This window comes from Colletotrichum godetiae (assembly GCF_030913485.1).
Source record: "Colletotrichum godetiae strain CBS 193.32 chromosome Unknown BDP55scaffold_28, whole genome shotgun sequence".
In the NCBI taxonomy this organism is placed as follows: domain Eukaryota; kingdom Fungi; phylum Ascomycota; class Sordariomycetes; order Glomerellales; family Glomerellaceae; genus Colletotrichum; species Colletotrichum godetiae.
In genome coordinates this window covers 155,395-178,122 of record NW_026851276.1, presented here as the reverse complement: position 1 = coordinate 178,122, position 22,728 = coordinate 155,395, and the positions used below count along the sequence as shown (strand labels likewise).

The 22,728-nt window shown below is 53.9% G+C and overlaps 5 protein-coding genes across 5 annotated transcripts; 4 read left to right on the top strand and 1 right to left on the bottom strand.

The window, feature by feature from the left end:
- Positions 1–415: 415 nt before the first annotated feature.
- BDP55DRAFT_668503 (uncharacterized protein) lies at positions 416–3,169 on the top strand. The gene is made up of 5 exons (XM_060575238.1): positions 416–661; positions 746–1,027; positions 1,095–1,418; positions 1,475–2,011; positions 2,078–3,169. The coding sequence occupies exons 1-5, from the start codon at positions 451–453 to the stop codon at positions 2,851–2,853; spliced, it is 2,130 nt and encodes a 709-aa protein (XP_060427907.1). The 5' UTR covers positions 416–450; the 3' UTR covers positions 2,854–3,169.
- A 918-nt stretch (positions 3,170–4,087) lies between these two features.
- On the top strand, positions 4,088–6,484 carry BDP55DRAFT_555310 (family 5 glycoside hydrolase; the record flags this gene model as incomplete). Its single annotated transcript, XM_060569478.1, has 3 exons — positions 4,088–4,471; positions 4,530–5,780; positions 5,834–6,484. 3 exons carry the CDS (start codon positions 4,088–4,090, stop codon positions 6,482–6,484), a joined length of 2,286 nt encoding a protein of 761 aa, XP_060427906.1.
- A 4,015-nt stretch (positions 6,485–10,499) lies between these two features.
- Positions 10,500–15,572, top strand: BDP55DRAFT_695013 (uncharacterized protein; the record flags this gene model as incomplete). The annotated part of the gene is made up of 3 exons (XM_060577419.1): positions 10,500–11,555; positions 11,607–15,400; positions 15,449–15,572. 3 exons carry the CDS (start codon positions 10,500–10,502, stop codon positions 15,570–15,572), a joined length of 4,974 nt encoding a protein of 1,657 aa, XP_060427905.1.
- Positions 15,573–19,345: 3,773 nt separating this feature from the next.
- BDP55DRAFT_716811 (uncharacterized protein) lies at positions 19,346–20,056 on the top strand (the record flags this gene model as incomplete). The annotated part of the gene is made up of 2 exons (XM_060578352.1): positions 19,346–19,522; positions 19,595–20,056. The coding sequence occupies 2 exons, from the start codon at positions 19,346–19,348 to the stop codon at positions 20,054–20,056; spliced, it is 639 nt and encodes a 212-aa protein (XP_060427904.1).
- Positions 20,057–20,860: 804 nt separating this feature from the next.
- Positions 20,861–21,614, bottom strand: BDP55DRAFT_633510 (ATP synthase subunit C; the record flags this gene model as incomplete). Its single annotated transcript, XM_060572564.1, has 3 exons — positions 20,861–20,866; positions 20,929–21,260; positions 21,509–21,614. 3 exons carry the CDS (start codon positions 21,612–21,614, stop codon positions 20,861–20,863), a joined length of 444 nt encoding a protein of 147 aa, XP_060427903.1.
- Positions 21,615–22,728: the final 1,114 nt, after the last annotated feature.

The window sequence follows — 22,728 nt, the reverse complement described above, 5'->3', positions numbered from 1 at the left end:
CGAAGCTTCTTCCATTGCCTTGTAGGAGGGTGGATGGCAGGGAGGTAGAAAGGATTGACTCCGCCTCCACACTCACAGCCCTACATGGGGGACTAGATGCGCCCTCGCTTCCCTCTACTCCGCATCCGGTATGTACGAGTAGACAAGCACACAAGTCAACGGGACGACGATCGCTCACCCGAAGGATGGAGATGACGAACCCGTGCATGGCTGCCATCTGATTGTGCGACGGCAGCCGAGGAAAACCTGCGAGACAGGTCTCAGTGAGACGCGGGACGCGGAACGCTGTTACTCGATCCTATTGGGGGCCGTGAGGTCTTAGATGTTGGGCTATGGTTCGTGCCGTTTCGCTCGCACGACCATAATGACGGTGCCTTATATTACTAGAGAGCCTTGCCTTCGTTGACTTAATACCCGGGATGGGCCTGGCTCGCGACTGATCTCAGCCCTATGCTGGCTACTCGTGATGCTACCTATCGTGCCATTGTTGATGAATGCCAATTAAGCCCGCAATTTCTCGGTACGATCATATTGACAACCGTTATGTCTGATATCGACACTCTCGGCCAGGCCGAGTCTCATTCTGGTCATGACGTGGTGACCAAACAACGAACCCGTCACCGACAAATCAGCAACCGGGCGGTAATCGAAAACCCTCTCTGTAAGATCCATCCATAAGAGTTCCAGACTAAGCCCCTCACCTTCCAAAGACAATTCCTCTTACTGACTCAAATCTCTCCTCTAGCTCACTATACCGACGAACAGCTTGAGGCAGACGTCACCTCTTTCGCGGAGAGGCATCTAAACGTCGACAAGGGGCGTATGATACGGGCTGCGCGCGTAGCAAAGGACATCAAACTCTACGACGAAGTGGCGAGAAACCCAAGCGATGCAGCAGGAAAGGAACTTCCGGTCCAACTGACGCCAGAGGAAAAACGGGCACTTGTTCGGGAACGCGATGTCCCCTTCAGCGAAAAGGGGATGTGGACCATCATCATCACAGTCTCCCTTGCAGCATTTTTACAAGGTAGGTAAATGAACGCGTCTTACCTCTTGGGCGTGATCTCGGTCATGAGCTGATGATGACTATCTAGGCCATGTGCAGGCATCATTCAACGGCTCGTCTCTTTACGACACGGAGTTCGGACTGAACACGACAGCCAAGAAGGACGACAGCAGCGCGACGGGAAGTCACGCCGAATTAGGCATCGACGACTGGAAGCTGGGGGCAGCAAATGCGTCTCCTTTCCTGTTCGCCGCGGTGCTGGGCTGCCCTCTTGCTCTGCCGGTAAACCATTATCTAGGTCGTAAGGGGGGTATGGTGGTAGCTGCTTTTCTTATCTTGGTTAGCTCTATTGCCTCGGCCTTTGCGACGAACTGGGTGCATTTATTTGGCATCCGGCTGGTGAATGGGATAGGTGAGTTGAAACACGTCTCCTTCTCAAGATATCGCATGGCTAACATAGGGGAATAGGTATGGGTCTCAAGGCCGTCAGTACTCCTATCCTCGCTAGTGAGACCGCGGTCGGCTTCTGGCGCGGTACCTCCATTCTCGCATGGCAGCTATGGGTAGCGGCAGGCTTAATGGTCGGATTTGCCTTCAATTTGATATTCGACACAGCAGCCAACAAGCGGCTTACCTTCCAACTCATGGTTGGCGCGCCAATGGTCCCCGCGCTTGCGCTGCTCGTTCTGGTCATTTGTTTCTGTGAAGAGAGCCCACGGTACCTGATGCGCGTGTCGAGTCCGCAATATGATCCCCAGCGGGCTTACGAGATCCTCAAGAAGTTGAGAAACACTGAGCTGCAGGCTCTGCGGGATATCTACCTCGTACACAAATCCATTGAGCAAGAGGAAGTGCCGGGCGGCGTCGCAAACCTCAAGTACATACCGGGATTCGTCTCGACCGTGGTGGGATTTCTGCGACAGTGGAGGCAGCTGTTTCTTGAGAGGCGGTTGAGGAACGCATTAATTAGTAGCTCGACCGTGGCGCTTGCCCAGCAACTATGTGGTAAGATGAGCAACCCCTCAAGTGTGGTCAGGTGTAGATGAGAGCCCTGCTGACTGGATAAAACAGGAATCAATGTGCTGGCTTTCTACTCAGGCACACTCTTTAGTCGTGCCGGCGCGGTGAAGCGGGATGCCATGTTCTTCAGCCTGGGTTACGGAGCCGTCAATTTCATCTTCGGCCTCCCGGCCATCCGAACGATCGATACACTGGGCAGACGGAAATGGCTGATTCTGACTCTACCCGTAATGGCACTCTTCATGCTTCTCGCAGGCGTCTCCTTTAACATACACAACCCGGATGCCAAGGTACCGGTGGTGGCCCTGTTCATCCTGCTGTTCGCGGCCGCGTATTCACCCGGTCTGGGACCTATCCCATTCACCTACGCGTCAGAGAGCTTCCCGCTGTCGCACCGTGAAGCCGGGGCCGCGTTCGCCATCGCGGTGAACCTGGGCTTCGCGGGTCTGCTATCCGTCTTCTTCCCGCGGATCAATTCCGGGCTGGGCGACGGCGGCTCGCTGTATCTATTTGCGGGGCTGAATATCCTAGCTCTGGTCATGGTGTTTTTGCTATTGGAGGAGACCAAGCGGCGCAGCCTGGAGGATCTGGACCTAGTATTCGCTGTGTCGAAGCGGCAGTTCGTCAAGCATCAGGCCGTTGAGTACCTACCGTGGTTCTATCGGCGTTATGTCTTGCGGAGGCGCGAGTACAAGCCGAGTCTATATCTTGATCTGATTTGGGGAACTGGAGGCGATGAACATGAGCGGACGCGAGTGAGAGATCCGGGACGGATGAACGGGGAAAGGGATAGTTCCGAGTCGGACGCAGATAGCAACCACGCCTGAGGTAAGGTTGGAGAGTGTGTGAATGGATAGACGATGAATTCTGGGGATTGCAACAGCGTTGTGGCTGAGTTTACGAAAGCGAGAAAGCGAAGTAATGGTTTTCTGCTTAGCTCTTTGGCTTGGACCTGGCCCGCAAATCCTCGTTGGTTAAACGCGTATACGAGTCAAGGTTTGTTGGACTTGTTTCGTGGCAATGATAGCTGGCTTTGGTATGATTCGTAGAAGTAACACAATCGAATACACATAGGCTAAACTTATACGAATGATGCAGTTGAATTGTTGAAGAGTGGTGTAGTATATCCTAATTGAATCGCGGTGCGTGTTACGTGTAAGTGAGGTGCTCGGTGAGGAAGCTGGACCTTACTCCGGAGCCAGCGGGCCGTCTAGGCCCACCTCTACCTCGTCGAACCCCCGACTATTTGGCGGCGTCAGCCCGGAGTTCAAGCGAGAGCCGACGTCGCGGTGCCTCCGCCTGATCCCCGCTAGAATCCCTTGGGAAGAGCTCCCATTGGCTTTGGGGGTCACAGGTGGAACACGAAAACGAGCGGGGGTGGCAGGTGCAGTCACGCAGACGCTGTTTCCCACCTCACAGGCTGATGCTGCATTGTCCGGGACTCTGCAGGGCGTTCAGATGGAGGCTGCGGCGCTGCGCTATGGTAGGCGTGACGTTTGTGTCTTTCTTTAAAAGCCCACGACGGTCTGCTTTTCGTAGTTGTCGAGCGAGCCTAGTACATGTTTTCACCCTCTGCTCTTCTTTGACTGGTTTGCTTTGTCCTCTAACTCAACTCGTAGCTACGGAAACAAAACAGCTCCATTGTTCAACGGGCAGCTCAAAGTAATTAATGCTCGGCAAGGGGGAGGCATTTGGACTCGCTTAAGGCAAAGGCCACCGAAGGATTTAGCGCTTGGCGGTCGCTAAAGCCGTACGCTGGGCCCGATAAGGTACCTCCACCCGTCGACTGACATTGCGCATCCCGCTAATCAGGGCACCCCGTCAGGACGTCATCGAACCGTCCCAATTATTCCAATCTCGGACCTTTGGTGACCCGTTCAGTCCGCCGTCGTCGCTCGCTGTGTGTTTGTATGCGTGTGTGTGTCCAGGTGCTCTCCTATCTCGAAACCCCAAAGCTGCTTTCTCTCTTTCCCCTCCAAGCTCTAGGACATCGTCATTGCATCTTGGCGGCAGAGCGAAAGAGAAGCACCGCCAGATCTCTCGAGAAAACAAGCCCTTGCCATGTCCACATTCCGATTGACAATCGAAGACGGCCAGTTCCGCGACGGCTACGGTAGACAAGTCGTGCTTCGAGGCCTCAACGTCGCCGCCGACGCCAAGCTCCCCAGCGAGCCCGACCAACCCTCGCATATCGGCGATGATTTCTTCGATGGCGACAATGTCAAATTCCACAACCGTCCTTTTCCCAAGGACGAAGCCCACGTTCATTTCTCAAGGATAAAGCGCTACGGATACAACACCATCCGCTACGTCTTTACCTGGGAGGCCATCGAAGCCGCTGGCCCAGGACGCTACGATGAAGAATGGATCCAGCACACCATTGAGATTCTGAGGATAGCCAAAGAATATGGGTTCTACATCTTCATGGACCCTCACCAGGACGTGGTATGTTCGATTGCTCTCCCCCCATAATGTGGCTTTTGAAAGCTAACAAATCCTACAGTGGTCGAGACACTGCGGTGGTTCTGGCGCCCCAATGTGGACTATCTACGCCTGCGGCCTTAACCCGCAGAGCTTCTCCGCCACCGAGGCCGCGATCGTACATAACACATACCCGAAGCCCGAAGAGTTCCCCAAGATGATCTGGTCGACAAACTACTGGCGTCTCGCGGCCGCGACAATCTTCACCATGTACTTTGGCGGCAGGGATTTTGCGCCAAAGTGCATCATCAACGGGATCAACATCCAGGACTTTTTACAGGGCCACTTCGTCGCCGCCTGCGCGCACCTCGCGAAACGCATACACGAGGCCGGTGACCTCGAGAACGAGGTCGTCATCGGATGGGAGAGCATGAACGAGCCGGGCTGCGGTCTGGTCGGTTACCAGGATATCGGCATCATCCCCAATGCGCAGAAGCTGAAGAAGGGCTCGTGCCCGACGATCTGGCAGACGCTCCTCACTGGATCTGGCCGCGCCTGCGAGGTGGAAGTGTGGGACATGGGTGGCATGGGCCCGTACAAGGTCGGCCGTTCGCTGATTGACCCCCACGGCGAGATGGCTTGGCTGCCCGCCGACTACGATGACTCGAGATATGGCTGGAAGCGAGACGAGGGTTGGAAGCTTGGGGAGTGTATCTGGGCTCAGCACGGTATCTGGGACACTAACACAGATACCCTGGTCAAGAAGGACTACTTCTCCAAGAACCCTAGGACCGGGAAGACGATTGACCACCCGGAGTTTACTAATACGTACTTCATGGACTCTTACCGGTTATACAGAGACGCCATCCGACCCATCCACAAGAACTGCATTATGCTGATGCAATACCCGACACTCGAGCTACCACCGCAGATCAAGGGCACCGCCGACGACGACCCTATGATGGCGTTTTCGCCGCATTGGTACGATGGTATTACTCTCATGACAAAACGATGGAACAGAGTGTGGAACGTGGACGTTGTAGGCGTGTTGCGTGGGCGATACTGGCACGAGGCGCTTTCTGTCAAGGTCGGCGAGACTGCTATCAGGAATTGCTTCAAGGACCAGCTTGCGTCCTTGCGGCAGGAAGGCTTGGACAGGATGGGCAACCACCCATGCGTTATGACAGAGTTCGGCATCCCATACGATATGGGTAACAAGAAGGCGTATAAGACCGGAGATTATTCGGATCAGTCAGCTGCCTTGGATGCCAACTACTTTGGTGCCGAAGGCTCGGGTATGGAGGGCCACTGCCTGTGGGTTTACGTTGCAAAGGTAAGCTGGCCATCTTTCACACGCGATGTCACCCTAACTAACATGAATCGAAGAACACACACGAGCACGGCGATCTTTGGAACGGCGAGGATCTGTCAGTCTTTTCACTGGACGACAAGACACTACCCTTGTCGCCTCTCCCCCGCAGCCCGTCACCCAACCCATCCTCAGACCTCAAGCGCAACTCCATGAGCAGAGACGTCCCCGATGAGTCGACCGTCACGCCGGAAAACCTACAGAGCACAATCACGAACCCGTCGATATCATCCGCCCCGTCCAAGGACCCAGAGCTGACCAACGCACCCGGGCTCCGCGCCGCCGAGGCATTTGTGCGGCCGTCCCCCGTCGTCGTGGCGGGCGACGTGCTAGAGTACGGCTTCGACCTGCGCAGCTGCACGTTCACGCTCAAGCTCAAGGCCGCGGCGCCGCCGTCCGAGGAGGCACCGACGGTGGTCTTCTTGCCCGAGTTCCACTACCCGCAGGATAACTGCACGGTCGAGGTGTCGTCGGGCAAGTGGGCGATTAGCATGGACGACGACGAGGGCCCCCTGGTGCAGAAGCTCAAGTGGTGGCACGCGGACGGGGAGCAGACGCTTCGGGTCACGGGGTTGGTGAGGCAGCATAACATTGTCGAAGGGTCCGAGGAGGATATGGGATATCTGGAGCAGTGCCAGCAAAATTACGCTAGGTGCAGCGTCATGTAAAGAGTGGGCTACAGCTGGGATGGGATGGAACGAGTTGTAAGGCGAATATTATCCAGAGGCACGAATAGGGTCCCCCACGAGGCCCGCCTATGATGTGATGGTCAAGAAGTATTCATTGCAAGTATCATTTTTCTTATGTTTAGAGCAATGAGGAGGAGGAGGTGTTTCTTGGGGCTTCCGAGGCACACCTCTGGCTATCAGGGAGTTAATGAAGAGCATTACCTTTTTTGAGATGCAATAACACTTCGTCGTTGCTTGTGACACGTTGATATGATGTTGAACGGACCTTGGCCTCACTATTCCGATATCAGAGGATTATCCAGATCTAGCAAGCGAGGCAAGACAAGCCGAGAGGCCGTGCAGAATCCGTCCGATGTTTCAACACCACCTTAGTAAGACTACATTAGTCTTTGATGACACGCATGTCGTTTATGAGCTAACTTTTGCGCTTAGCTGACTTGGCTACCTTACCGACCTAATCTTGGTAGTAGTAGTAGTAGTAGTAGTCATTCCCCCATTATAATGGTTATTCGTATGAAACAGTGAAGCGGCAGCTTCTCGCATTTAAACTTTCCTCGCTCTTGATGGTCCACTGGGAAACTTGTCTCATGCTTCACTGATGCAGCGTTGACGTGCGTTTGTGTCGGCTGCTCAGGGGGTGGGTGGTTCATGCACTCCCGGCTCCCGGCGGCACGGGCTGTAACATGGCACACCAGGCCAGGGGGGGGAAGGGGAAGAAAACAGCTTGGTCTCTAACCTCTGAGAGAGAGAGAGAGAGAGAGAGAGAGAGAGATGAGTAGCTACATATTTACCTGGCCGGCTTGAAAATGTCAAAAAAACATACAACACCAGGTATTCGCTGATCGTCAGCGACTCAACTACTGATCTGGCCCTCATCAGCTTGTCTATGGGAGAGCGGACGGGATCCCGAATTTTCTGATGGGTGTGGTCGTATGTGCTTGTAGACTGAACACAGTTCCATTATAATGTGAAGGGAGAGAGGAGAGAGGAAGTTGTACGCAGCGATGAAGTGCTGTAGGGCTGGCTGGGTGGCCTGAGTTCTGAAGCTCTTTCCTTGGGACTTTATAAGCGAAGCTCCGGGTGAGTATTTGAGGAAACTTGTGGACAGTAACGGAATGACTGGTGTTGAGATGGTTGTGGGCGGTGGTGGTGGTGACTGGTGTTGTCTCATCGTGGAGGTAGACTGTCCTGATCGCATCACAAATGTTCATCGTCGATGAATTGGGTAGTTGTGGATATTGGTTTCAGTGGTGGGGGATGACGTCGGCCAGCTGGGCCGTTTGGCCGGCGATGAACGAACTGTTGCCGGGAAGGGGTGGTAATAGTAATTATTATAAGTGTGTTTGCTATATGTGGTGAATATGCAATACGGGGCTGTTTGGGCCTTGGGAGGGAGGGATGAGCTCTGCTGAGTGATTCCGTGGGAGGTCAAGTACAGTATATGAGAAGTTATTTTGGTCGAGACACAGATATTTCTAGTACGGAGTAGGCTCTTTTTGAAAGTGAAGTTTGATTGAAGATCATGGTTTAAGGACTTGAGGCTGAGAATGCTCAAGGTGAATAGGTCCTGCGGGACCGGGGCCGGGGATTTAGGCCGGCGGCCGATCTGGGGTGAACCGCATTGCGATACGGGTACTTTGCACGGTTGAAACTTGTATTACCTACTTCGGGCGTTGAATTTGTTCTCACAGAGACGAAAAAGGACAGCAGACGCTGGTAAGCCGGAGGTGGGAGGACGAGGGGGAGCCGGGGACGTTGAAGCTGGCGCTTGTCGGATTCTGGCGAATGGGACGTCGAGAGCGATGCGGGCGGTTGGCTGCATTTTGCGAGAATCGCGGCTCACCGGTTCGTCGGTCTGGCGGCGGGGAGGTTGAAGGAGCGCTTGTGTGTCTTGCTGCTTTAAGTGCTGTAAACTTGGCCCTGCTGGTGTCTCGAGTGCATCCAGTACAGTCTTCATACCGTTGATACTTGGGCAGATTGTACTTAGTCGCTTGTGGGAAAAGGACAAGTACTTATGTACTCCGTATGCTGCATCTATTAGTTGTGCACCTGAACAGCAGGCCCCTTACGTTATGACCTGCGAATGACTCTTCATCTCCATCGATAATGGCAACCGAGAGTTGAATTTGTTGATATCTCGTTCAATTTGGAAAACCTCGTGCAAAAGGCCCAAATGGGGCCAAGTTGAAATGAGTTGTTCGTGTCAGAGCGGCAGGTTAATAAGGTGGGCACCCGCTACCCGGCCCCATATAAACCTGGAAGGCCCAAATGAAACAGACGGGGCCCTGCGTCGGGTCGCGGGTGGATTCATTGATCTGGGTCTAGCTGCTTTCTCGCAGAGTGGGTGTGTCTTACTCTTGAGTCTTGCGATGAGGCTGGATTGGGTTTAGCTGACTTGAAGAAGAGCATCCTGGTGTAGGTGGGTGTACAGCGGTACTTACTACAGATGACTGGAGAAAGAATGAATCCCATCTCTTCCAGCTGAGTAAGCCGATGAAGTTACGATGAGGACGTTCCTTTATGATGTCGTGTGCTTGAGGAAGGAATCAGTCAAGTAGGTAGGTCCCTTCCATCTTGACCAATGGTCTGCGGGGTACTTCCCAACTTCCTTTAGGTGGTTAGTTACACTGCGCCCCGAGAACAAGACGCAACTTCTTGGACTTGAACAAAACACCACGAACACTCATACGATATACCCCAAACACCTTGCTGACCCTCATCGAGTCCTCACATCTCTACAAAGCACCGAAGCCCACACATGATTCTTTACCACCCAGGATTTCGCAAGTCGCACTCTTCGATCCTGCGACCTGCGCAAAGGTCGTTGCCGTAGGCTGTACGAATACCCCCTCGTCACACACTCACAGTGCCTTCATTGGCCCGGAGATCTGCACGGCACATCCGCCCCCGCCAAAACTGCTGCGTGGGATAACGCACGCCAGAGCCGAAGCCAACGTCCACTTCCCACGCCAGTTTCGACCAGTCTCATCCCATCTACGAATCCTCTGCCGCCACTCGCTACAGTCAACAGATACCCTGCCAACACTAGCCCAAAGAGTAGACGCACCTCGTCGCGGCCCAGCCTCCAGCCTCCAGTGTTCACACACATACACGGCAGCTCCCTGGTCCTTCCATTTCTCTAAGCGCGCTATCAAGTACCTGCCTACTCACGGTACTACTCGAGGTACTCGGCCGTCCTCTCTCTGTGGGGTTGTCTGTTGTTCTGTCTCTATCTGCCTGCCTTTGCACAACATACCGGTACCCTGCCAGCCTGCCTATCCACATCCGTAAGCTGAAAGACATTGAACGGCTGCTACCTTACATTCACATACCACCCACCCCTCTTCAAAGTCCCCAATTTGGTCGTCGTCTTCTTCTTTTCAACATTCCTCCAACCTGACGAATTCCTCCAGAAATACCTAGCGCGCCCGAGAGTCAACCCCCAAGCAGCTGCTCGCCAAGACGACCAACACGATCTACGATAGTAGGCACAACGCCCTGCTGCCAATACAACGACGGTCGCCGCCTTACCGCAACATGACTACGGTCTGAAGGCCCGCTCGCGCCCACCAGCCCACACCACCACCCCTGCCATGTGCCGCGTACCCATACCATCCATACCTGGCATACCATGAGCACCAGCGCGCGCCAACGCTCTGCGACCAGATCTGATACCCACGACCGAAATTCGAGCCCATTCCCATCTGTGCCTCGATCCAGAGACGAAATACACAATCTCGACGGCTTCGTCTTTAACGTCAACGATCTGCCCACCCATACCTCGTCCACCTCGACAACACCAAAGATCCTGTCTCCAAACTTCAACGGTAACGGCGCTCTCTCGCCGTATCCTCAGCCGAGGAACTCCAACTTTCTCTCCACCGGCGGTCTTCGCCCGAGGGCCTCGACTGCGAGCTCCGTTCCGACCACTCCTCTACTCGGGCTCGATCCCGCGAGGCCAGCTACGAGAGCTGGCCCGCATCCCCCGTCGGCAATGTATCAAAACACCCAACGACATGCCTCGTCGGCCGATCCTTCGAGACCCTTCCAGGTCCCTCCTCCACCGCCGCCCATGTCGCCGCCCGTGCAAGGCCAGATGAGCAACATGATGTCGATACCTCCTCCGCCTCCGAGATTCCCTTCTGCTCCTGGCGCAACAGGAGGCAGCGGGATGATGCTCCCACCGCCTCCAGGACCACCGCCTGGAAGCGCAATGGCTGGCCAGGCACCATGGCACGGCGCCTTTGGGCGCATGTACGATGGCCGTGGCGGCTTCAATATGCCACCTCCCCCGCCGGGACAACACCAGGCCTACAACCCAAAGTTACACGCGCAGGTTGCGACGGGAACGACACTATCGATACCGCCTCCACCTCCACCGAACGAACATGTCATGTCGGCGACCTACATACCACAAGGCGACACGTACGGCGAAGGGGTTGGAATACCTGGTCTGGGCGGCTTTGACGAGAATGCGACATTCTCGGCAACCTCCCAGAGCTCATGGCCTACCAATAGTCAGACCAGCGGCGACACGGCAATGACCACGCCGCAAGACGATGTGTCAGGAGGGAGAGACAGATTGTACGCTCAAGCCATGCACAGCCGTGGGATGTCAACAACCTCGAACGCTACGACGATCACGTCAAGCATCCACCCAGAGCTGGCGGCGCAATGGCCGTTGGATAAGGTGCTGTTGTGGTTGGCTACAAATCAGTTCTCCAAGGACTGGCAGGAGACTTTCAAGGGACTTAATCTACAAGGTGCTCACTTTCTTGAGCTCGGCAGCATGCACGGCGGTCGGGGGAACTTTGGCATGATGCACCAGCAAGTGTACCCAAGATTGGCCGTCGAGTGCACAAACAGCGGGACGGGCTGGGATCAGCCGCGGGAGCGAGAAGAAGGCAAAAGAATGCGACGTCTCATAAGAAGCATCGTGACCGGCCGGCCGGCTGACCCCTCCAAAGTCTCGTCGCATGGCCGGAAAGAGTCGATTAACCACGGCAATAACTTACCTAGCGCTGGGACGGATATGGCAGAGTCTCCCAACGTGAGTATGATTACCCGTGTGGGTGAACACCCAAAGACTGATGGACGGCAGACGCCTATCAAAGCGCCGGGGCCTGGTTTTGGCGGCCGTCGATTTTCACAAACGAGATCGACGACCATGCCGACTCTGAACAGCACCATGAGTTCAGATTCAAGTCACAGGAACATCATGAAGCAAATTGATGTGGACGGAATCCGACGGCAAAGTCCAAATGCCAGCGAGTCCGGCGAGGGCACATTCCGTCCACCCCCCGTACGGACCGACAGCCCAAACGGCAGCCCACATCCTCAAAGTGCTTCGCTGTTCCCCTCATCCGCTGGCAACCTGTCAGCTTCTCCTCATTCAACCAAGTTTGGACACAGGTCGAGGAATAGTACAGATTCTGTGTCTTCCAATGCCGCTATTTACGGGTCAGGTATCCCACCTGAAGCTACCCAAATGCTGCGTAGTGGAATGAACATCGCAGACATCATTCAAGCCACTCGAAACGGCGAGCCTCGGCGGCTCGGGCAAGACGGAGGGCGTCCGTCGCCGCAGGATTCTACCGGCGACAAGTCAGCCGGCACTGAGCCTCCGTCCTCTGCTAAGGATTCTAAGAGTTTCCTCAGTCTCAGCTTCTTGTCGAGGAAGAACAAGCAAAAGAAAGAAGATGGCTTTCCAAGCCCTGACGACATGGAATCGCCAACGTCTCCAGCACTCAGCTTCAAGCCTCATTCTTTTGGCTCTCGCTTTGGAAACAATAGCGAAACGTCTTTGGACATCCGACCTGGATCCAGCTTTGATGTTCACGAGAAGGATTCCGCCAAGTCTAGACGTCCTGGCCCTAACAGAGTGTTCGCACTGGCCACCATGGATGGATATAACTATCGCATGTGCGACATCACTGAGGCCGAGTCGGCCATGGACCTTCGCCTCATTATATGCAGCAATTGGGGTCTGATGGATGCCACGACGTCTCAAATTTACCTCACCGAGCTTGGCAAATCCAATCATGAGAACCCCCTGGACGACCAGAAACTCCTCAATAATCGCAAGCATAGGGCTGACGCAACAGGGACCCTCAAGTTTTTTATTCGTCAAGGCGGACATGCGTCTCAAGGCTCTAGCCACGCTAATGGCAACCCGACGCATACATCCCTTGACGAGGAGGCATACAATCGACTGAGCGGGCTGTCGCGGACAAGATCCAGCTCCTCTCCCCCGACGTCGAGGCAAAACAGCATGGCCGGCGAAAGGGTGGATGACAAGATGCTTGCCCAAGAGGCAAGCGAGTATCGTGCCGAAATGGAGCGTAAGCAGCGCGAGTACCTCGAAAAGAGGCGTAAAGCTGCTGGTTCCGGCAACACGCCAGAGAGTGCTACTACGCCCTATGGCATTCACGGCAGAACCGTCGACTTCGATCAGCCACGTCAATCGCCGTACGAGGACAAGAAGCCGGAAGTACTGTTCCCCGTACGGAAGCCTCCGGCGCCGCCGAGTGACCCGTCAGCCACCTTACTCAAAGCCAACTCATTGAGTCGGAAGACGGGGCACGCAATGCGGTCGTCTGCTGATGGGGCTCCTACGCCGCGACGGCCCTCGACTCTGTTTGAGGACATGGAGCTCCCCGGCCAGAACGGAGACCGTAAGAAGAAGACTTCGAGCCAGCCTGGCGCCGGAATTGGTGCAGCACTCGTTGGCATGGGCCGAGGCCTTGGGGCAGTTGGTGTTAACGCCAACCGAAGATCCAAGTCGCCCAACCGAGTGTCATCGCAACCAGCTTTAGGCAACGAATACTCAGACCGAGGTAAGGGAGCCATTTCATCTGTTGACTTTGCAAAGTCGTTTTCGGGCCGAGACAGCCCTCAATCAGCGTTGTCTGGCTCGCCCGGCACTTTGACCTGGAGTCGCGGGAACATGCCCTTCTTTGTGCCGGACTACTCTCCCGAGGGTACTCCGATTCCGCGGCGGCAATCTAAGAAAGGAATGGCAGCTAAAACAAACCAAACAGTACACAGAGTTGCGTCGCGAGAGATCAGCCCCAGCTCCATGAACCCCCCACACTTCCCTCCGAGTGCACCACCCCAACCTCACCGTCGCAAGTCTCACGGGCCGGACTTTGATTTCCTTGAATCTGAGGTCAGCTTCGAGAAACCTGCCCCGCCACCCGCTCCAGAGCGAGGTAATGATTCAGGAGATGACTCGGATGATGGCCTGTTCGCAATTCCCATCGCTGCTGCCAAGCCCAAGCCGACAAAGATCACTCGCATCTTTGACGGCGACGATTCGCCTGACGAATCGACCGATAAGCGGCCAAACTTGACGGTGAATACGTCTAGATCTAAAGGAAAGCAGCTTTCGGTGTCATTCACATCCCCCAAGTCTCTAGGCAGTGCCAGCAACAGAACTCCCGAAGGCGAGGAGGATGACGCTCTTATGAGTGCAAGGAGCGGTAAGAGTTCACGCAGAACTCCAAATACGCCCCAGTCGGAGTCGGAAGATAGCAAATTGGGCAGGAGGAAGTCTTTTGTCGAGAAGGATGTCTGGGCCAACCGTCCAACAACTGACGCCCTTATCAACAACCTCGACGACTTCTTCCCTAATTTGGATCTTGATATGCCCGTACTGGAAGAAGGCGAGGCAGAGGCCAACCCTCCCTCCCCAATTGCCGAGGGAGAGGAGAAGGAAGCTTCCAAACGTCCCGCGCCACCTCAGTCGCCACCGAGTCTTCGTGCGGCCATTTCCAACAACCGGTCGTTCTATAATGACAACGATACACTCGGATCGGATGAGTCTACTCTCAAGGCCCTTGAGCGTCCTGCGTCGGTCGCTTCGGTTGCACAAAGGAGTGTTCGACGCTCGGGCGGTCTGGGCCGGATGAAGTCCATTCGTGAGGTTGCCCGCGGTGCTCATGAAGCTAACAAGCGGTTCACCACGACGACAACCACACAACCTGGTCAGGCTACCCAGAATACATCAGTACTTATGAGGAGAAAGAGCACAAAGATGTTCAACGCCAACATTGTGCAAATTCGGCCTGATCAGCGAGGCAGTATGGTCATGCCACAGATTCCCCAGGACACTATTCCCAAGCGCCAGACCACGTTCCGGTGGTTCAAGGGTCAACTTATCGGCAAGGGTACATATGGTCGTGTCTATCTCGGTATGAATGCCACGACCGGAGAGTTCTTGGCTGTCAAGGAAGTCGAGGTCAACCCTAAAGCTGCGCAGGGCGACAAGGCCAAGATGCGTGAGCTGGTGGCAGCTCTCGACCAGGAGATCGAGACCATGCAGCATCTCGACCACGTAAACATTGTGCAATACCTTGGATGCGAGCGTAAGGAGACCTCCATCAGTATCTTCCTCGAGTATATTTCTGGTGGCAGTATTGGATCTTGCTTGCGCAAGCACGGCAAGTTTGAGGAGTCTGTCGTCTCATCCCTCACCCGGCAGATGCTTTCTGGTCTTGCATACCTTCACAGGGAAGGTATTTTGCATCGCGACCTGAAGGCCGACAACATCTTACTAGATCTCGATGGTACTTGCAAGATTTCAGATTTCGGTATCTCAAAGAAGACGGACAACATTTACGGTAACGACAAGTCCAACTCGATGCAGGGCTCCGTCTTCTGGATGGCACCAGAGGTGATCCGCTCTGAGGGCAAGGGCTACAGTGCCAAGGTTGACATCTGGAGTTTGGGTTGCGTTGTCCTGGAGATGTTCGCTGGCCGACGACCCTGGTCCAAAGAGGAGGCTGTGGGAGCCATCTACAAGATCGCCAATGGAGAGACACCGCCTATCCCCGATGAGGTTCGGGAGACAATCAGTCCGTTGGCCATCGCCTTCATGTTGGACTGTTTTACTGTGTAAGGCTCATCCCAGCTAGTTACCGAACCATGACTAACCTCCTATAGAAACCCGCTAGAGCGGCCTACAGCAGATGTCCTACTCTCGCAACATCCATTCTGCGAGCTGGACCCTAACTACAACTTCTTCGATACGGTGTTGTACTCCAAGATTCGTGGCAAAGACGTCTAGGAGAGAAAGGCTTTGAGGAGCTCCCGTTAGTGAGAAAGGAAAAAGAATACGTGAGTGGCAGACACCGTATCACGGCGACAGTTCTTGGGCGGGATTCGTCATGTGAACACTTGCTTTTGGAACGCTCATTGGTCGTTGCAGCGATGGCGCAAGGAGGAACGCATTCGGTTCGCTGGTTTTTCTCGCAGAGCGTATTCTGCTTTTTGGAATTCGTCTGCCTCTTGGATACTTATTTTAAGTAGAACGCGTTTGCTGAGAAGCGCGGAGTCCGCCTGGGACTAGGGGCCGGCGTGGTATATATCAACGAGGCCAGTAATTACAGTGAACTGTGCAAGACCACTCAATCGCGACTGAGATATACATGTACTTTGCGTGACCTTGTCAATGATGTTGTTTCGATTTGTTTAATGTCAGACTTCGCCACGTAGCACGGCCAGACACTCTAGCTCTTCGATCTGGATAACGCTGGACTTCATATTGATCGCGGGGAAACTTAATGTCCTGTCGGGTAAAGCAAGGACTGAACATTGTCTCATGAAGACGTGAACTAATATGGCGTATTCAACGTCTCTCCCCGATACTCAAGCCTAAGTCCACTAGTGTATATGCCTCTATAGAATGATAATAATAATGTATAAGCGGTAGAGGAGGGATTCGATGTAGTGAGCGCATTGAAGGCCTGGACAAGCAGGATTTCAGTATGCGTCGCTAAAGGCAGAGATTACGACTCCCAGATTCTCTAGTGTTGCTGGCTTAGAAATTGGAGTTGCCATGCATGACTCCATCAAACTGACATGGGTGGGTGGTACATGTTGAAAAGTTCACGAGGGTTGAAGGTATTTATAGCGTGGCGTTGAGACGTGAAGAGCTTCATGGGCGTTGACTTCTCATCCACGTAGAGTTCACGTTCCAATGCCAAGTTTGTTCTAGTGGAGAAGCCTTGTGGCCTGTTTCCTGCGTAAGTTGCCTTTTAAAGGTTACGAGAGACCTCAAAAGTATGTGGTCACCTTGCGGCTTGTTCTCTAAAAAAACCGGATGTTTGGAGACGCACTCTCGAATACGTCTCTTCAAAGAATTTCTGATTGGACATGTGAAGTTTGGAGTTGTCTCGACGGGTTCACGTAGAACTTAATGAAATGCGTAGCCTCTAGACGCCGTTTCTGGACCTTCATTGCCTCCTCCATATCAGTTGGCTTTGCTACACATGGCGTGCTTCGCGATTCGTATATGGCGATGATGCGGCAATCCTGACCATAGATTTTACCGAGACACACATGACCCAGAAATTAAATCTCTATGCGTACAGGAACGAGCCTAGCCAGAGAGTCTAACGCGGTATGCTCCAGTCTTTTCGTAAATCTTGCGCCACAAGGCATCGAATGTCTTTTCGCCACGTTGGAAGGGCGATGAAAGGCCATGTAGGGAGCGAGGCTAGGTCAACATGGGCCAACATGGAAGCCGATCGTGGCCTTACGCTTTCCATACAAAATTATCTCAGTCGATGTTGGCCCAGGTTCTCTCTATTTGATACGCAGTTCGCCTATCTTGGTGCGTTCTTCCCGATACTTTTCTCGATTATGGCTGAGCCGGGAGATGGGGAATCGGTGACGAAGAACAGGACAGGCTTGGGCAATCAGCATGGGCATACTCACGCTACAATGGTGGAGGAGCCTTCACTTCGTCGTCCCTGTGAGGAGGCCCCATGGAAAGAAAGCAGGCGTCTCCCAATGAACAAGATGTACTGCACTGACTACCTATCGAAAGATATTCTGGTAAACCACCTTGGGCAAATCGTTGTGCAGCCTTTGGGAGGGAGAAATGAAGTGGCTCAAAAGGTTGTGATAGTTGAACCTTGTCTCTGTGACACCCAAGGTCAGAGTCACGTGGATATAATTTGACTGAGCGGCACAGCAGGCAATCAAGATATCCAGCGAGAATCGAAGCTATTCTTGTCATGGGTATCTGGCGTCGCGATGATCTCAAAGAGACGTGAACGAACAACCTCCACGGCCTGGATCTATCTGCTCCCACGTGGCTTGTAGCTCACGGCCACATTCCCCTCGAAGGAATGACGTGATAGACGTGGATTACTGCCCGGTCGTATCCCTAGGCTTTGACAACACTGGAGAGAGCACAGGGGCGGAACAGGTCTCTAGTCGGCGCCTTCTTGCAAGCACCCTCACCATGGCCCGAGCAAGCAGTGAATAATCAAGACCGGGAGAGGCTTTGCTCTCTGCCAGCCAGCTATAACAAAACATCGTCAAGAAAGGAGGTAGTCGGCAAGTCTCTCCACTGACTCCTCTAGCTCGAGTCATCTCATACACAGGGCTCGATGACTGATAAGCTAAGTCCCTAGCAGGGGCATCCACATCAACTGAGTGAAGTTGCGGGACCTTCTTCCCCATGGGGGGCGGGGGCCTTCGATACGACAACCTCGAAATTCCGTTTTCTGGTGGGCAACAGCGTGAAAGAGGACGAACCGTTACTGTCTCCCAGTGGGTTTAGCCACTGGTCTTCATGGCGTCTTAGTCGTGTCCTGATTAACACGTTGGTAGTATTCCACACGTTTTCCAAATTTCCCTCGAGGTTGGCCGTGGCTGTCCCGTGAACACCCCCTCCCAACAATTTGATACCAGATCTTTCAAATTCTTATTACGTATTCAAGAGACGGCCTCCTACTTCAATTTTGCTTCTTATACTTCAGTACCGCTGAAAGTCATTTCATCGACATAAACCACATCCCGTCAACAACCTCCCCAAGCTTCTAGGAGCCGAGGAACAGACGTCGTCCCCGTCCCCCCACGTTCAGTCCATTCCGTTCCATCCATAAAAGGCAAAGAGTGGGTCGACTCATCAGGTACCAATTGCCTTGTTTTTCTGCACACTCGCTTGCTGCTGCAGCACTTCGGCTCTGCGAGACGCCGTTGCACTCGCCAGTTTGCGCTTCCCACGCCCACGCCCTCGGTTCTCCGAATTGGAGAAGACCAGCACCAGCCGCGAAAAAAAATGAGCCCAGGTCTCAAAAAAATCGAACGAGGTTCGCGTGAGGGGAAACCTGCCATTACCCTACAGCCGGGACCGTCATAAATAGAAAAAAATAGAAGGGTGGAAGGATTACTTAATCTCTCCAACGACATCCCATCTCAAAATCAACGTCGGGTGGTGCGAAGGCTGCGAAACCAAAAATTAACGCACCATCACGATACATCCGACCACGAAGGTCCGCTAACCTCGCCAAATACGGTGGATAAGTAGGAAACGGTGACGAGAGCGGGTGGATGGGATAAGAAGATCCATGATGCCATTACCGTTCTGTGGAGCCCTTTGGCAAGTTCGAATCCAATCCCGCAGCGCCTGACCGTCGAAACCTTTACGTTGGGGGACCCGCAAAGCTGATCCCTCAAGGGGTAAGAGAAGACGGGGGCGCGGTTGATGATGGTGGTTCGGGGGAAGAAGGGGGAAGGGGGTGGGAACACGCGCACGAAAGAGGTACCCACGATAAGAGCAGCAAAAGACGAAGTATACGGAGTACATTTTCTTTCCTTTTTGTTCTGCTTGATGAAACGGTGGTTATTCGCGCTTGCCTCGTTTCCCAAGTGGGAGAGAGACTATGCAGGGCCTTTTTTGGCCACCCGTGACCTCGGAGATATGATCGAGATCGAGAGGGAAGCACATGCTCAGAGTGAAGGGATTGATCTGAAGAGGACAGGAGAGAAAGAAAAAAAGTCAATTGCGAGGCTGGAGATTCTCACTGCCGGTTCAATGGCGTTCACATGCGTTATCTGATTTCGTCTGGACTTTTATCATTTGGCTTTCCTGAAGCTTTTTACTTCAAAGCTCAAGCTTGGTCAAGCTTACGACGGCGAAAGTTTTCGTCGCGGTTTGAAGGGGTGGAAGTGGGGGCGAAAGGCTACCAGAACGAACGGCCGTTCGTCGTCCAGAAAGGACAGGTGTGTGTGAGAGAGAGCCGAGGGGGTGTGTGAGTCTCCGCGACGGTTCAACTCTCTTGGTACGGATTACAGCGCTGTCGGACGCACGACTCGGAGCCAAGCTTCGACGATAAGGACATACGTCGAGGTCGAGCGGAGCACTCGGAAACCGAGAATTTTTCTTCCGGGCTAGGCCAAGGGAGTCTGGAGGACCAAACTATCGTTGGCAGCGTCAATGGTAGTTTGCTTGGGAACAGTGGCCTTGGTTTACGGTTCAGACTGCGCGAGTACCACGCTCGAGTGAGAAGCGGAGTGATGAGAAGCGACAATGGTCGTCGGTTCGGCTCTTCAATTGGCATCTCAAGAGGCGTGTCTCCGGCGGGTAGTGCCTCGTCTTCCCGTGTGGCATCATCATCATCATCATCGTCTTCTTCTACGGCAGCAGCCTCAGAATGGATCACGGAGGGAATCAAACGGGCGATGTCTGCTCCGCATCAATGGAGCGAAAGTGAAGTCACTGAAGTGAACCTAGTGGTGAACGAGCCAGCAGATTGATAAGTGAGAGGAGAGGCGCAGGGCAGGAAGGATAGGCATGGCATGGTGCGTGATTGCTCGTGTGCGAGAAACCCCGTGGGGATGGATGCTGGCTTCCCGCCGCCAGGCACGGGAGACACCCGCAAAAACCTACCGTGGTGCCTAGGTAGCTCGAGTGAAGCTCAGTCAATTCTCACTTCACATTGGCCAATTCGACCTCGAAAGATCTCGGACGCTTCAAGCTCTGGCAGACTGGTCCCTTCCCCAGAGTGGAGATGAGGTGCCTGGACGAAAGTTCTCGCGCGGTGAGGTTTTGATGGTTGCCGGGGCACTGTGACTAGGAGTGACGGAGAATTTTGACCCAATCTCACAATCTCATGCCCGATGCTCAGATTTTCATCAATTGCCTCACGAAAGTCATCAAAGTCGGTGATCATGAGTTTGAGGTTTGTAGTATTTTTACAGAAAAAATTGTATCAGGGCCAGGAGCCACGGGGGTAGGCTGGCTGAAGCAAAAGATGGGGAGATGCAAAACTTTTTCGCTGGTAAGAGTAGTGCGTTACCTCGTCCCTGCCACAGACCAATTTCCATCTATACAACACAGCAGAGCCGTGCGGTCTATGACCTCTAATCGTCTAAAATGCCCACCATGCTGTCTATCCCGTCTATTAACTCTAGCTTGTCACGCAGTGTGGAGTGGATGATGCTCCATTGCGTGACCATAGGCGAACCTGTCCCAAAAGGAGATGGCGGTCAAGAGAGCATAGCTCCGTCCGAAAGCTGTCTCCTTGCCTCTCCCCAGCTCGCCAGTGCGAAATAAATCGCTTACGTCTGTCGTGGTTGTTAGTTTTGATGAATCCCAATGAGATGGGTGTGAATTGGTGATGACGTACGAACTTGGCCATGAGGGCAACCATGAGGTCGAAAAGACCGATGGCCTCGACGAAAGCGAAGCCAAGAATGGCGTAGGAGAAGAGCTGGCCACGGAGGGCAGGGTTGCGGGCAACACCGTTGAGGAGGGCGGCGAAGACCAGACCGATACCGATACCAGCACCGGTAAGACCGATGGCGGCGGAACCCATACCCAAGTTCTTGGAGACCTCGACCATGGCCTGGGCGATCTCAGAAGAGTAGGCGCGCTTGGCCTGGACCTGGGTGAAGACCTTGGAGGACTTGATGGTGGTGGCCTGCTGGCGCTTGACAGCCTGGAGGGGGCTGGAGAAGCCTGAAAATTTCGCAAATCGAATGTCAGAACAATCGTGGTTCTCTCATATCTTTCTTGTTTTCTCGACGGGGAGAGGGGAAGGCGACGATATCGAACACATTGTTGATATCGGATCGGTGCCGCGAGGCCAATTGATGTGATTGTTCATTGGCTTCGATGTCGGCGTCGGTCTTTTTTTCTTTCTTGTTCGATGCCTTTCCCGTTTCCTCCCTTCGTCTCCGTTCGAGTAATATTTTTTGAAGACTTACCAGTGATGGTGCGCTTGGGCATGGCAGAGACGCGCACCGCAGGGCGGGCGGCCTTGGTGGCCATCTGAGTGGCGAGTCTGGAGGCGAGGACACGAGTGGAGGCCATTGTGACTGATGTGAGGGGAGATTGTGGGATAGACGGTGATGGACTGGGAGGAAGAGAAGATAGGAAACAAGGACAGATTGGGATGGAGGTAGGTAAAGTGGAAGGAAGAAGGAGGAGAGAGAAAAAGCTCAAAAGCAGGTTCGGAAGGGAAAAGCTCTCGCTCAGGTGACGGGCAAGCTCGGTAGAGAGGAGAGGGCAGGGGCCCGGGCAACGGGACGGCGGAAGTTGATCCAGATGGCTCGCCAGCCAGGCCTCAGGTTCCACGCTGGAGATGATGAGCCTGAGGCTTCTTCAGGATGTGTGGGATCGGATCAAACAGGAGACGGCAGAAACTGGTGAGCATCCGTACCGTTTGTGTATTCACTAGACACGTCTATCCGTCCTTCCCTCCTTCTCGGTGGGCCCGGCGCTGGGGACGGATTCGCCATGAACGAGGCGTCCCAATCAGGTTTAGACATGAGCGGTCATTGACATATCGTGGACCTCCATCCACCAAGGAGATCCAACACACACGCCCTCGCACCGATCTCGGGCATTGTCGGGAGGCTGGACGGCGTAGGGAATCCCTGGACGGGGAGAGGGAGAGCCTGAGAGATAGTTGATCTTGGGGCCTTTGACCGTGCCTGAGGCGTTTGTACTTGCTGGATATGCCCCCTTGGCCAGGAACACGAATCATGAGAAGTGGGTTGCTGTATCAAGGCTAAGAAGAACCCGCAAGGTTGAGTCCGTTACGACCGGCTAATCGATAATCAACATGTAGGTCCAGCGTTTGCTCACTCAGTCTTTGAGACGGCATAAGCACGCAATGTCTATGCCCCAAGCACCTTGGCTTGACGGAGACCAAGCTCACTGAAGCTTTCGAGATAAGAAGGTATTCGTTGTCCGTATTGGTGCCGGAAACACACGGGTTGAGCGTGGGTGGGATTCCCATGGCGAAGGAAAATTTTCTCTCTCCAGAAAGATTCCCTCAGGCACACAGCGCAAAGAGAGTGAGCAAAAAAAACCGCCAAATGTCAGCTTTGATATCAGCCCGGTCATGGCTTGCGGTGACCCCCACCCGATACCGTCAAATGCCCCCACTCTGAGGCACCTGGGTCCAATCAGCCGCAGCCTT